General features: G+C 59.4%; 1 protein-coding gene across 1 annotated transcript; it reads right to left on the bottom strand.

The window, feature by feature from the left end:
* Nucleotides 1-636: 636 nt before the first annotated feature.
* On the bottom strand, nt 637-14809 carry CCND3 (cyclin D3). Its single transcript, XM_023942365.2, has 5 exons — nt 13645-14809; nt 12218-12433; nt 5723-5882; nt 5162-5304; nt 637-2274 (listed from the first exon to the last, which is right to left on the bottom strand). The coding sequence occupies exons 1-5, from the start codon at nt 13840-13842 to the stop codon at nt 2116-2118; spliced, it is 876 nt and encodes a 291-aa protein (XP_023798133.2). The 5' UTR covers nt 13843-14809; the 3' UTR covers nt 637-2115.
* Nucleotides 14810-14890: the final 81 nt, after the last annotated feature.

The raw sequence follows: 14890 nt of genomic DNA, 5'->3' as shown, positions 1-14890 counted from the left end.
CAAACACCCAAATCCCCTCAGGGTTGAATTCCTGAAGCTTCAGTGCCACCATTCTCACCTGGCCATGAGGGCACCTGCCTGGCCTGCTCCTGGCACTGTGCCCAAGTGCCAGCTCTGCTGCGAAACCCAGGGGGGACTTTCCCAGGAGGCTGCACTTCCCTGGGCCCTGCTGCCACTGCCAGGCCTGTGCCTTGCAGCTTTGGGCCACGGCGAGGAGCCCCTGCTGCACCCTGGGCTGTGCCAAGGGCGGCTGCCTCCTGTCACCTCCCATGGCAGGAGCGGGAGCTGGGTCCCCACACACCACCGCCTCTTCCGTGACTTCCCCATTTTCTCTTAAGCCAAAAGCTGGTGGCACAAGAGGGAGCCTGGGCTGGCACAGAGCACCTGGCACTCCTGAGCTGCTCCAGTGCCCACCACCCTCCAACCTGCTGGGAAGAAGGTGCTGCCTCAGCTCCGGCAGCACCTCACCTGCAGGAAGGTGTCTGGCTCCATCACCATCCCTGAGCTGCCCTGGGTGTCCCTCAGGGTCCTGCCTGCCCTGTTCCATCCTGGGAAGGAACCTTGGAATCCCAAGGGAGCACCAGGGAAAGATCTGAGCCCTGGGAACGGCGCAGGGAAACCCTCGAGCCACTGGGGTTTTTTTTTTGTTTAAAATATTTTATTGCAACATCACGGGGTTCTCTGGCTCTCCCAGCAGCGGGACTCATGCGAGTGAACACCAAAACCAGTTTACTCTTAAATTAAAAACTCATTTATATATATATATAAAAAAAAAGAAACACATTTCCTTTTGCACAGCCAGGCTCTGTCCCAGCCCTCCTGCTCGCAGGAGGCAGCGGCTCCGTGGGTTTCCGGACCAGGCAGGCTCAGGGAGGAGCAGCAGCCCCACCTTTTTCCGCCGGATTTTTTTTGTGGCTGGTGGCATCCAAAAAGGAAGATTTCTACCTCATTTTCCACATCCCCCACCGGAGGACAACAGCCACATGTCCAAAGGTTTCCCAGGCAGCAGCAGCATCTGCCTCCCGTCACTGTGGAGTCTCCGGCTTCTCCTGGTTAATTCCACTCTGTAATGGTTTTCTCATAGAAAAGCAGCATTATTTTTTTTTTTTCTTCCCTGTTTTACAACAATTTTTATAAAAAACTAACAGGATCAACAACAACAATACAAAAATGCAGTAATTGCTTTTCCAACTCAAGTGCGCAGCAAAGTTTTTCCACCCTCTCAGGAGGCAACTCAGATCCACCTGGATGAACACAGCCCCCTCCTGAGCGTAATCCAAAATCCCTGCCCTGGAAAGAGTGGAGATGCATCCCAGACTATAGCAGCACATTCAAAGGTTTTCCTTAAATCCTAGTCTGATGCCTAAGCTACCAAAGGACCCAGCAGCCTCCCAGGAGAGTCTCCCACTGCCCAGGGAGCCAGGGAAGGGGCGAAGGGGGAAGGCACTTTTTTGGGAAGGAGAGGAGAGTGGCACCTCACCCCGAGGAATCCCAGCTCTCCTCCCTCCCCATTTCCCAGCAGTGAACAATAAATTAAGCAGCCTCCGTGGGCCGGCGGAAAAGCCGAGGGGACGGCGCCCGACCCCGAACTCCTCCCAAGGCACGGACGGGGAGCGCGTCCCCAAAATCCCACATCCAACAGCAAAAACAAACAAGCCCCACAAGTCCTTTCCAAGCAGAAGCAGCTGCACGACTTCCCCAGGAGCTGTGGGGATGTGGCACGAAGCAATGGGGACTGAGGGGCCACCAAGCAGCTGCTCCACGAGCCCCGCAGGAGCTGGCGGTGATGAGGATTGGGGTCCTGCAGGGCTGGCTCCCCATGATTTTTGTCCCTCACAGGGCTGAAGTCACCGCCAACAGCCCAAAGAGCCAGGGAACACCAACACAGAAACAATTCCAAATTCATCCAGGCTCCTGCTCCCTGTCCCCAGCATTCCTGTGGCTTGGCACCACCTCGGTCACTCCCCCCCGGCCACCTGCAGCAGCTCCGAGCTCGGATCCCACTCCACATTCCCAGCCTGGGAAGGGCCCCTCGGAGGTGCTGGGTGGGCAGGGGGGATGCAGCGAGCTGGGGGTGTCCAGGGAGGGGCCGGAGTTCTGGGGAAGGGCGGTTGGTCACAGGTTGACGTCGGTGACGTCCGTGGGGGTGCTCGTGGGCTGGCTGCCCCCGTACGCCGCCGTCTTGGAGCTGAATTCCTGCTGGGATTGGGATGCCTGCTTCAGGCTCTCGGCTAAGGCCGCCTCGATCTGCTCCTGACAGGCCTTCAGGCAGTCCTGGAACAGGGAAACACACAGGAGCCATCAGATCCCTGCTCCTCAGGGCTGGGAGCTTTAGGAAAAGCTCAGAGCACCTGCTGGGCTGCGCCTCTGACCCCCCAGAGCATTTTTTCCAGAAAAAGGAGATTTTTCTCCATCAGCTTGTCCCTCCCCAGGCAAAGCCCCACACTCTGGTTGTCCTCCTCCCACCTCCCTGCTGACCCCATTCTGCAGGAATGCTGTGTCCAGCAGAGCTTCCCCAAGTCCCGGAGCCAGGGTGTGTCCAGCGTGGCAAGGGCAGGGCAGCTCCGCACAGCCCAAACCTCCCCCATCCCAAAAACACGGCTGTCCCTGGATCCCCCTCCAGCTGCAGCCCAGCTTTCCCACAGCTCGGGGTGATCCTGCAGCAGAGCCGGAATTCTGCTGGATGCCCCTGAGGCAGCAGGACCCTCCCTGCCCCAAAATCCACCCTACACCCCCTCCCACCCACGCTGGGAGAACGGTGCTGTGGCTGCCGAGCTTCTCACGAGGTTTTCACCCTCCTGTCCCCTCTGTGACACCCCCCAGGGGACCCTGAGCTGGGGGACACGCACAGGAAGGCGCAGGGGGCTGCCAGCAGCAGCAGCACTTGCCACAAATGCAAACCCTGCTCTGGTTTTTCCCCCACGAGCTGTAGGCAGAGGAGGAAACTCCCACTCGGACACAGCCCGGCTCAGCCCGGTGGCAGTTTGCACCTCACGGGACATTGTCACACCCGAAATCTCTTACCAGGAATCCGCCAGCGCTTCTTAGAAACTGACAGAGGATGTGGTGAGTGAAAATAGCAACGCCCAGCTCCCCTTCCCTGGCTCCCCATCAGCACAGCTCCTCCTGCCCCAGCCCTGAGTGCCACGGACACCTGGACAGGGGCTGCCCATCACCATGGACAGCTGGACAGGGGCTGTGCACCACCATGGACACCTGGACAGGGGCTGTGCACCACCATGGACACCTGGACAGGGGCTGTCTGTCACCATGGACAGCTGGACAGGGGCTGTGCATCACCACGGACACCTGGACAGGGGCTGTCTGTCACCATGGACACCTGGACAGGGGCTGTCTGTCACCATGGACACCTGGACAGGGGCTGCCCATCACCATGGACAGCTGGACAGGGGCTGCCCATCACCATGGACAGCTGGACAGGGGCTGTCTGTCACCATGGACACCTGGACAGGGGCTGCCCATCACCATGGACACCTGGACAGGGGCTGTCCATTACCATGGACAACTGGACAGGGGCTGCCCATCACCATGGACACCTGGACAGGGGCTGTGCATCACCATGGACACCTGGACAGGGGCTGTGCACCACCATGGACACCTGGACAGGGGCTGTCCGTCACCATGGACACCTGGACAGGGGCTGTCCATCACCATGGACACCTGGACAGGGGCTGTCCGTCACCATGGACACCTGGACAGGGGCTGTCCATCACCATGGACACCTGGACAGGGGCTGTCCGTCACCATGGACACCTGGACAGGGGCTGTGCATCACCATGGACACCTGTCTGTCCATCACCAAGGACACCTGGACAGGGGCTGTCCATCACTATCCTGGGCTCTCCATCACCATCCCCAGCTGTCCAGCACCATCCCTGGGCTGACCATCTCCATGGCCAGACCATCCCAGGGCTCTTCCAGGTCTCCACCAGCAATTCTGGCTGAGATGCCAAAGCCAGCCTGGCCATACCCAGCCAGGCTCCCGCTGGCCATGGAGCTGGCCCAGCCCTGCAGCAGCATCCCTGCATTCCCAGCACTGCCCAGCTGGGCCTGGGAGCTGCAGGAAGGGGATGGCTCCTCCAGAAGGGAAACTGAGTCACAGCCTGGCGACTGTGTCTCGGCTCAGGGAGAAGCAGCAGCACCACAGGAGGGGGAGGCTGAGCCCAGGTGCTCTCCCAGGAGCCCCAAATTCTGTGTACACAATCCAGGAGGAGCTGTTTGTGAGGCACCCCACACCTGGGCAGGGAGCACAGCAGATGCTGGGGAGGGACAGGAGGGTGCTGGGCTCCATTTCAGCTCCTCTCCCTCCACAGAACCCTCCCTGCTTCCCACCTGTTCCCTGCACAGCCCCGACCTCGTGGAGCAGGTTGGGAGCAGGTGGCTGCACTGATTTCTCTCTTTAAAAAGGAGAACAAAAAAATTCCATCTGCACAAGCGGATCGGGAGCCTCCCGCCCGGACAAAGCCCCGTGGTAGCCACCCCCACCCCTGATCCAGCTCCTGTAACTGACCTGGGCAGGGAGGACATCAAAGGGGAGAGGAAAAGCTCCCGACTGGAGTGACCTGTGGGATCCCCGTCCCTGCTCCAAGGGTGGCGGAGGGGCTGGAGAACCCCCCCATCCTGATGTCCCTAAACTTGGAATGTTTCATGTCCCAGCCCCCTTTCCCCCCCCAGCCAGGGCACCTGCAACCGGACACTGAAGGCAGCAGATGCCGAGCCCGACGTGTCCCTGTCCCCATCCCAGGCGGAGAACCCGATCCCGTCACCACCTGCCCGGCCGGGAACAGATCCTGCCCTTTGTGTGCCATTTCAAAGGCTCTGAGCCCAGCCCGCCCTGCCAGGGGCTGTGTTTGGGATCATCCCACAGCCCTTGCTTCTCCTCAAACCACTCTGGACAGCGCAATTCCACCCAATCCCAGAGGAGCTGGGGCTGGAAGGGCCCTCTGGAGCCCATCCCTGTGCCTGGCTGCCCATCACCACGGCCAGTCCATCCCAGGCTCTCCCTCCTCGTGGCCACCCGCAGCAGGTGACACGGGGACACATCCAGGTCAGAGGCTCCACACCCTCCCCTGTCCCACCCTCCATGGGAAATCTGAAGAAGGGAGGTTCCCAGCAGCTGGAATTCCCGGTGTCCACTCACCACCTCCGTGCCCGTGATCCCGGCCAGCAGCTCCGTGATGGCCTCGCCGCTGAAGCCGTTGAGGGAGAGGCTCAGGCCGTGGATGGCGGCTCCGATGCTGCCCGTGGCGATCATGGACGGGGGGTACATCACAAAGGTGTAGTCTGGAGCCAGCACAGGGACACGAGCGGGGAAGGAGCCGTCAGTGAGGACGCAGGGGGGGTTTGGGAGAGGGATTTTCCCTGGGGAGCTCGGGAGGGTCTCGCAGAAGGTGGGGAGAAACTGGGATGGAGGAGCATGGAACAGGCTGAGCACCAGGGCCAGGCCTTCAGGAGAAGTCCTGGGATGAGGTGGCTCCAGAGGCTGAGGGAGAGGCCGAGAAAAGTTGGGATTGAACCCTGGGCAGCCTCCCACAGGCACAGCAAGAGGCTGGCACACCTCTCCTGGCATCTAAGAGCCCCCAGGAGCATTATCCCGCCCTGAACGGCTCTGACTGCAATGAAGGCAGGCACCCAGCTCCCAAAAAAGGTGGGGAGCCCATCCCAGGTGTCCCAGCACCCCTGGGCCCAGCCCAGCACCCACCTGTGGCACAGAGGGCGATGAAGGTCTGCGCGTGTTTCTTCACCAGCTCCGCCTTGTCGGCGGGCAGCGGCAGCCGGTGCAGGATGTGAGGCAGGAAATCGTTGGCAATCACCGACACCAGGTCCCACTTGAGCTTCTCCAGGACCAGCAGCTCCCAGTGCTGCGGGGTCAGCGGGGACAGGACGTTATGGGATGGCTCAGGAGGCTCCAGGGCCAGCGCAGGATGGGGAAGGGCAGGAGGGGCTGTCCCCACAATTCCAGCCCTGGGCTGCTCAGAGCCGGGAGCAGAGCAAAAAATGTGGATTTTGCTTTGCAGGGATTAGCCCTGGACACTGCTGGCTTTGCAAGGTGCTGTGAGAGCCCAGGGAGGGAAACCCGGGGCAGGGACAGAGGGGAACCCAGGGCAGGGACAGAGGGGAACCCGGGGCAGGGACAGAGGGGAACCCGGGGCAGGGACAGAGGGGAACCCAGGGCAGGGACAGAGGGGAACCCAGGGCAGGGACAGAGGGGAACCCGGGGCAGGGACAGAGGGGAACCCGGGGCAGGGACAGAGGGGAACCCGGGGCAGGGACACCATTCCCAATCCCTTCCCCACTCCCAAGGAGACAGGCTGATGTCCAGGCTCCCAGGACAATCCAGCTCAGGGTAGAGCAACCATGGGGCTGTGACTGCCCCACAAACCCTGGGGCAGGAGGGAATTCCCAGGCTGGGAATGCTATTTTTTTCCTTTTTTTTTGGCAGAAAATTCCCTTTTCTCCACCAAGAAAACCTCCAAGTGTGTCCAGAACTGATCAGCCAGACCAACACCCCCTGGGCCTTCCCAGGTGCTGCCAACGCCTCCATCCCAGCCTGGGGTGTTCCCTCCAAAAATCCAGCAGGGATTTCTGGGATCTGCAGGAGCCAGCCAGGCTGGGAGCAGATGGTGGAAGGCTTGGAGCCCCTTGAGTTCCAGCTGGAGCTCCGGCTGCTCCTGAACCCCCTGAGCCCCTCCTGGCTCCGCTCCTGCCAGGGACAGGGATGGGGACAACCCTTGGCAGAGCCATCCCCCCGCAGCTCCCGGGCTCAGGGGTGCCAAGGTGAACACAAGGAGAGCCCTGCTTGGAGCCTCAGCACAAAATTTGGGATCCCTGCCCTCAAATCCCGGCTCTGGCAAGGCTGGAGCAGCAGCTGAATCCAACTGGGGGCCACACACGAGGAGACTGGCTGGGCTGTCACTGCTGTCACCTCTGCCAGGATCAATTCCCCCATTTCCCAGGATTCTTCCAGCCCCTTTTCCCCTCACCCCGTGGGTCAGCAGCAGATCTGGGTTGGGGGTTCAGAAAGGCCTGAGGGTGTCCCCAGGTCCCTTCTGTCCAGGACAGGGGACAGTGGCCCTGCTGGGAAAGGAAAACCCCCCAGGAGCTGAAGCTGAGAGTCCAGAGCTGGGCTGGGGCTGGTCAGGTGTCTCCAGTTCAGAACCTCACCCTGACCAGCACAAATCTCCTTTTGCCCCAAAAAATTCAGGATTCCAGACAGATTTGAGGAAGTGACATTTTTTCCTAAGCTCAGATCTTCACTTTCCCCTTTTTTTTCTTATTGTTCCCCCCCTTCCCTCTTTCCCCTTACACAACAAACCCACCCTGAGTTGCTCAAACACGTTGCTCAACCTGCTCCAAACCCCCACCCTGGGCCCAAGCTGCCACTTCCCAGCCTCTGCTTTCCCCCCAGGAATCCATTCCTGCCTCCCACCTCTCCCAGATGGATGCCCAGCCTGCCAGGATTGGGAGTTTTTTAAGCCAAATCCACAGGATAAAAGCAAAAAGGAGCTTTGGGAAAGAGCTCCAGAGCCTGAGGATCACCAAGTGCCTGGGTGGAGGGAGGGACTGGAGCAGAGGAGGAAGATCAGGCTTGGGAAAAGGAGGAAAGACTGGTGTGGAATGTCCTGAGTGGGACACAGGGGAGAGCCACTGCAGAGCTCTGTCCCCACCTCTCCCTCACCCAGGAGCCTCCAGAGGGTTGGGAAAGCTGCTCCAGGTCCTTGGGAAGGGACACAGGACACGTCTGGCAGTCCCTCCCCACCGGAGCAGGGCCTGGAGCTCCCTCCTCACACAGCAAACCCCAAAGGAATCCCCAGATCCAAGGGAAGTGAATCCCAAAGGAATCCCCAGATCCAAGGGAAGCAAACCCCAAAGGAATCCCCAGATCCAAGGGAAGCAAACCCCAAAGGAATCCCCAGATCCAAGGGAAGCAAACCCCAAAGGAATCCCCAGATCCAAGGGAAGTGAATCCCAAAGGAATCCCCAGATCCAAGGGAAGCAAACCCCAAAGGAATCCCCAAATCCAAGGGAAGCAAACCCCAAAGGAATCCCCAGATCCAAGGGAAATGAACCCCAAAGGAATCCCCAAATCCAAGGGAAGCAAACCCCAAAGGAATCCCCAAATCCAAGGGAAGTGAATCCCAAAGGAATCCCCAGATCCAAGGGAAGCAAACCCCAAAGGAATCCCCAGATCCAAGGGAAGCAAACCCCAAAGGAATCCCCAGATCCAAGGGAAGTGAATCCCAAAGGAATCCCCAGATCCAAGGGAAGTGAATCCCAAAGGAATCCCCAGATCCAAGGGAAGCAAACCCCAAAGGAATCCCCAGATCCAAGGGAAGCGAATCCCAAAGGAATCCCCAGATCCAAGGGAAGTGAATCCCAAAGGAATCCCCAGATCCAAGGGAAGCAGGATGCCCAGCAGAGGCCCTGCCACCCTCAGCTGTGGGACAGGAGCCAGCACAGCCTGTCCCAGGGGTGGATCCTGCCATGGACAAGCTCTGGCTCCTCGTTATCCCTCAGATCCCTGAGGCCACCCTGACCTGGCAGTGCCAGCTGGAGGTGCCAGGGATTGTCCCCAGGCCCAGGGACTGTCCCCAGGGGCCAGGACAGAGCTCAGGGCAGGTTCTCCTGCCAAAGCTGCCCCGTGCTCGTCCCTCTCCTCTGCCCCAGCAGCCTCTGGGTCGGGATCTGGGTCGGATCCCTTCAAGGAACAGAACAAAAGCAGCTGGGCCAGGCTTCATCAAACATCCTCTTCCTGGCTTTTCCTCACGGTATCAGCCCCTGCCCGGGGAGTGGAGCAGAGGAAGAAAGTGGAAAATGTCCTTTTGTTTCTCCTGTTTCTCCTCCCTGCCCATCCCAGAGCTGGGAATGCAGCGGATTCCCCTGTGCCAGATCCCCCCAGGGCAGGGCTCTGTGGGGCTGGGAATCACACACAGCAGGGTGTGAGTTTGATCTCTCCTGGTTGTACCCCAGAGGAAAAAAAACAACCAACCAAAAAACCTCAGCCAACCAAAAAAAAAAAAAAAAAAACTCAGAAAAATAAAGGAGGAAGGAAAATTCCCAAAATTCCCAAAATTCCCAGGGTCTTTCCTGCTCTGCCCAGGTGAGAAGAGTCCTGGTGCTGCCAGAAGAGCTGCAGCAGCCTCAGAGAAGGGCAGGGAATGTCTGGCTCCATCTGGGATGTGACAGTGACAGCCAGCCCTGCCCTCGCTGGGAGCAATTCTGGGTTCTGGCCCTGCAGGTGGGAAGGGCCCTCGGTGCTGTCACATGCCTGGGGACACTCCTGAGGTCCCTCCCAGGGGCTGGGGGAGCTGCAGCACCAAAATCCATCTGCAGATGGAAAATGTGGGAAAAAGGCTGGATTTCCACGGCCTGAGCAGAGGTCAGGGTGTGAAGGGACAGGTGACAGCTCAGGATGGATTCTGGGAACACCCCTGGCACCCTCAGCTCTTATTCCCTGATTTTCACTCCCCACTGCTGCTCCTGCATCCTCTCCCTGGAGGCTCCTCATTCTTTTTCCAGGGAATCCCTTGGTAAAACTGAGGCTGAAGATTTTCAAGCCAAAGCAGGATGATGGAGGTGATTTCCAGCTGTTCTCCCCAAGCTCTGAGCAGCTGAACCCCCTTTCCCCCAGGCCAGAAAACTCTTTATGAAGATAAAGAAAATTAAAAAAAAAAAACATGAAAAAGAAAGAATTACAAAAAAAATAAAAAGCAAGGTGGGTTAGAGAAGGGCCTGGACGGAAATCCAACTTCCTCCAAATGGACAAATCCCTCCTTGCATCATTTCCTTCACCCCCAGAATAACTCCAGCGAGGTTCTGTGTCCTTTCTGAAGGGCTGAGCTGCTGCCAAGCATCCCGAGGAGGAGGAGGAGGAGGAGGAAGCAAAGCCCCCGGGAATGTGAGCCAGCTTCCTGCTGGGATGGCCCCGGGCCATGGAAGGGAGGCCAGGATTGTCCAGAGGCTGCTGAAGAAGCTCCCCTGACCCTGCTCTCCCCACCCTCTTCCAGGGGGTTGGGAAAGAGCAGGGCATGAGCACAGAGGGGGAAGCAGCAGCTCTGAGGTGTTGTAATTCAGATTTAACTCCCTCAGGGCTCTCAGCCAGGGCAAATCCTTCACAGATCCCTGGATATTCCCTCCAGTCCCTCTCTGTTGGAACAGAATGTGCTCCAAAAGGGGTTAAAATCTATAAAATCCATGGAAATCCAGGGAAGATGACTTTTCCCATGGGTGTTGTAATCCAGATTTAATTCCCTCAGGTCCCACAGCCAGGGCAAATCCTTCAGATCCCTGGATATTCCCTCAATTCCCTCTTTATTGGAGCAGAATGTGCTCCATAAAGGGTTGGAATCCATGGAAATCCAGGGACTCTCCATGGCCAGGGATCTCCCAGTGCCTCAGTTTCCCTCCCTCTGGGCCAGGCTGGTTCCCAATTCCTCTGTCCAGCCCTTGGATAATAAACAGGAATAAACCTCTGCTCTGCTGAGCGCTCACATTCCCATCAGGAAAGGAGAGAAGGGTCCAGTTTGCCCCCAAAAAAGCTCTTTTGACTCCCAAATTAAAGCTGTTTTCATCCAGATCGACTCTGAGTCCATCACGAAGCATCCAAGAGCAACCCAGGATCATGGGAGGAAAAACTGGATGGAAGGAGAATTCCAGGACTGAGACCTGCAGGATCAGGAGCGAGGAACAGGGAGCAGAGTTTTCCTCCTCCATCCCCAGCTCCCAGGAGGAAGGAGCAGGAAAGATCAGCAGGAATTAACCCTGGAGCCTGGGAATGAGGGAGAATCTCCAGGGACGCTCTGCCCACTGCTCACCTGCTCAAGATTGAGCTGGGAACAGCAAATCCTCACCAAAAATCAGCAAATGAATCAGAATTAAACCCAACTGGGAGCTGAAGGAGTCAGGGATGGGGACAGGGCTCAGCACCCAGGGAAAAAGGAGTTTCCTGTGGGCATTCTCAGCACTCATCAGCTCCTGAGGGCTAATTAAGGCAATCACCACCCACTAATGACTCCAGGCAGAGGAGGGGAGGGGATTTTCCCCAGCCTTGGGAAAAACCAGGCTCAGCTGAGAGAGAGCTCTGCAGTTCCCAGAACTGCCCTCGAGTCACACCTGAAAGTTGTGTGGCTTGGCTGCCCACCTGGGGCACGGATCACACTCACATCAGCCCAGCCCCAAAGAACCAGAGCTGCTGAGCTGGGTGATGAGTAACCCCGAGAGATTCTCGGAGCCCACGGTCCCCAGGGATGTTCTGTCACCCAGGGGAGGTCGCTGCTCCCTCCTGAAGCCCCAAAAAAAGGGCTTTTCTCCCATTTCCTGCCTCGTGGCGCAGGCTGAGCTCACGGGTTTGGATCTCATCAGACACCACCAGCGAACATTTGGCCTTTCAGAGCCTCAGAACGGAACTTTCTGGATGTAGGGTGAGAAATGGAGGGGCAGAGCAGGAATTCCACTCATTGCCACCACCCTGGAACACCAAGTGACCTCCCCAGAAACCCCTCACAGCCATTCTGCTGCTTCACTCTGCACCTAAAATCCCATTTTTCCTGCTGCTGTGGAAGTGAATCTCCCACATTCCCTGCTTTTTGCAGCTGGGGGGAGGCAGAACTGCCTGACCCAGAGCTTGGAGATGTCACTGGAGTGACAAAACTCAGAGTGACAAAACTCAGAGTGACAGCTCGGTGCTGGCACATGAAACTTCCTCCACAACCAGGGGGGGACAGCTCTGCTCCCCAGCACGGGGAGGATGGAAAACCCTTCCCCAAGGAGGAGGGGAAGGCAGAGGGATGGGATCAGAGGGCAGGAGGGTGATGCCAAGCAGGAGCTGGGCATGGGAGGGGGCACAGGGCGTTACCAGAACTGCCTGACCAGAGCCTGGAGCCTGGGAGATGTCACTGGGGTGACAAAACTCAGAGTGACAAAACTCAGGGCGACAAAACTCAGAGTGACAAAACTCAGAGTGACAAAACTCAGAGTGACAAAACTCAGAGTGACAAAACTCAGAGTGACAGCTCAGTGACAAAACTCAGAGTGACAGCTCGGTGCTGGCACATGAAACTTCCTCCACAACCAGGAGGGAACAGCTCTGCTCCCCAGCACGGGGAGGATGGAAAACCCTTCCCCAAGGAGGAGGGGAATGGGATGAGAGCAGGACAGCGATGCCAAGCAGGAGCTGGGAGGGGGCACAGGGCGTTACCAGCAGCTCCTGGGCCGTGATGGAGTTGTCGGTGTAGATGCAGAGCTTCTCCACGGTCAGGGGCATGGTTTCCCTCAGCTTGGAGGCCAGGAGCATGCACACAGCTCCCAGCAGCTGCAGGTGGTTCTTCTGCACGGCCACGGAGGACAGGTAACGATCCACGTAGTTCATGGCCAGCGGGAAAACCTCCTCCTCACACTTCTGCTCCTCGCACACCTGGCCAGCCCCGGGGGCAGAGACACGAGAGAAAAGGAAGTTTTGGTGAGTGCAGGAGAGCTCAGCACAGCTTCAGAGCTGCTGTTTCACACTTGGCAGGCGCCCTCGGCAGGGAAGGAGCCGCAGGCATCGCCCCCGTCGCATCCTGAGGCTTCATCTTCCTGTGGAAAGCAGCAGAACCGAGCTGCAGCTCCAAAGAGTGCATGAATAAATCTGAAATTGCCTGCTTTGGCCCCGTTTCTGCTGTGCCCTGCTGGGGATGGCTCCAGCCAGCTGCCACCCCTGCCCTGGGGAGCCCTGGAGCAGAGGAGCAGCTCCAGCTGGAGAGGGGAGAGAAGGATCCAGGGCTGGCAGCTCCACCTGCAGCACCCCAGGGACACGAGGAGAATCAATGGCAGCACCCAAATCAACGCAGAGTCCCCAAAGTCCCCTCCCTCAGCCACCAGCAGAGTCCAGCAAGTCCAAATTTCAGCCCTGTGCTCTTATCTGCCACCAGCATCATGACACTTGTCACTCTGAACTTCCTTCTTTCGACATAACCATAAAAATATTGCGGTTTCTCCTCATCCTGCAGCAAACACCACCCTCCTCCTCCTCCTGCCAGCCGCGGCTGTCCCGGCCATGGGGACAATGACACGAAGGTCGTGACAACCGCCAGTGTCATCTCTGCCTTTAGGGCTCCACAGGAGCGGCTTCCAACGCGGCATTTATCACCCAACCCTTCTTGAAAAGGGGATTGCGGGGACAGAGTGACAGCAGGGCGGGAATAAAACCCTTTAAAATTAAAATATTCATTATTTCTTTGCAAGAGCTTCCTGCAGCACCGGCTGGGAAAAGGCAGGAGCCAGCCCTGCAGAACCCTCATTTATTGAGATTTTTCCCTGCGAGCCCACAATGAGATTCCCCGAGCTCCATCCCGGAGAGAGCCAGATTCACTTTTAATTTAGGGAAGTTAATAGCAGCGTTCTTATTTCCCCCAGCCCCGGGGCTGCCCGGCAGAGCGGAGATTTTGGGGGGGGGGGGTCTCTCACCCCCTGCTTTTGTGTTCGGGGGAGGGTCCTGCATGGGGGAATCCCAATTTCAGCACAGCCAAACTCACGGAGAGGCTGCAAAGCTGCGGCATCACCCCCCGGCCCCGACACTGGGGCCACCAGCGCTGTCCCCCGGCCCGTCCCCTCCGCAGCCCCGGGGACCCCGCCGCGATTCGCCACCTCCAGCATCCAGAAGGCCAACATCCTCCGCATGTAGGGCTGGATGTCGCGCTGCACGCACTGGAAGTAGGACAGGCGCGGGCTGTAGCGCTCCTCCAGGCTCAGCAGGTTCTGCAGCACCCGCCGGTCCCCGAGCAGCTGCGGGTCCCGCCCGGCGCGCGGCACGCGGGGCGCGGACTCCACGCACAGCAGCTCCATGGGCCCGGCACCGAGCGGGACAGGAGCGGGGGGCAGAGCGACAGGGGGAGCAGAGGAGAGCAGGAGGGAGCAGAGGGGTGCAGGAGGGGAGCAGGAGGGGTGCAGGAAGGGTGCAGAGGGGTGCAGGAGGGGTGCAGGAGGGGTGCAGGAGGGAGCAGAGGGGTGCAGGAGGGGTGCAGGAAGGGTGCAGAGGGAAGCAGGAGGGGTGCAGGAGGGAGCAGAGGGGAGCAGGAGGGGTGCAGGAGGGAGCAGAGGGGTGCAGGAGGGGTGCAGGAGGGGTGCAGGAGGGAGCAGAGGGGAGTAGGAGGGTGCAGGAGGGGTGCAGAGGGGAGCAGGAGGGGTGCAGGAGGGAGCAGAGGGGAGCAGGAGGGGTGCAGAGGGGTGCAGGAGGGAGCAGAGGGGTGCAGGAAGGGTGCAGGAGGGGTGCAGGAGGGGTGCAGGAGGGAGCAGAGGGAAGCAGGAGGGAGCAGAGGGGTGCAGGAGGGAGCAGAGGGGTGCAGGAAGGAGCAGAGGGGTGCAGGAAGGGTGCAGGAGGGTGCGGAGGGGTGCAGGAGGGAGCAGAGGGGTGCAGGAGGGAGCAGGAGGGGTGCAGGAGGAGTGCAGGAGGGGTGCAGGAGGGGTGCAGGAGGGAGCAGGAGGGGTGCAGGAGGGAGCAGAGGGGAGCAGGAGGGGAGCAGGAGGGAGCAGAGGGGTGCAGGAGGGAGCAGGAGGGTGCAGGAGAGGTGCAGGAGGGAGCAGAGGGGAGCAGGAGGGGTGCAGGAGGGAGCAGAGGCGTGCAGGAGGGGTGCAGGAGGGGTGCAGGAGGGGTGCAGGAGGGTGCGGAGGGGTGCAGGAGGGAGCAGCGGGCGGAGCGAGGCGCTGCAGCCGCCGCCGGCTCCGCCGCGGGACGCCAGGAACTGGCGGCGCTCCCGGCCGGGCCCCGAGCGCCGCCGAGCGCCGCGGGGCGGGGCCGCGCCGCAACGCAGCCAATCACAGAGCGGCCCGCCGCGCTGAGGGGCGTGGTTATACCCAGCCTAAACCAATCAGAGGCAATATCGCCGAAAAGGGG

The sequence above is a fragment of the Cyanistes caeruleus genome, chromosome 24, assembly GCF_971803275.1.
Source record: "Cyanistes caeruleus chromosome 24, bCyaCae1.hap1.1, whole genome shotgun sequence".
In the NCBI taxonomy this organism is placed as follows: domain Eukaryota; kingdom Metazoa; phylum Chordata; class Aves; order Passeriformes; family Paridae; genus Cyanistes; species Cyanistes caeruleus.
This window is presented reverse-complemented; position numbering and strand designations above follow the sequence as displayed.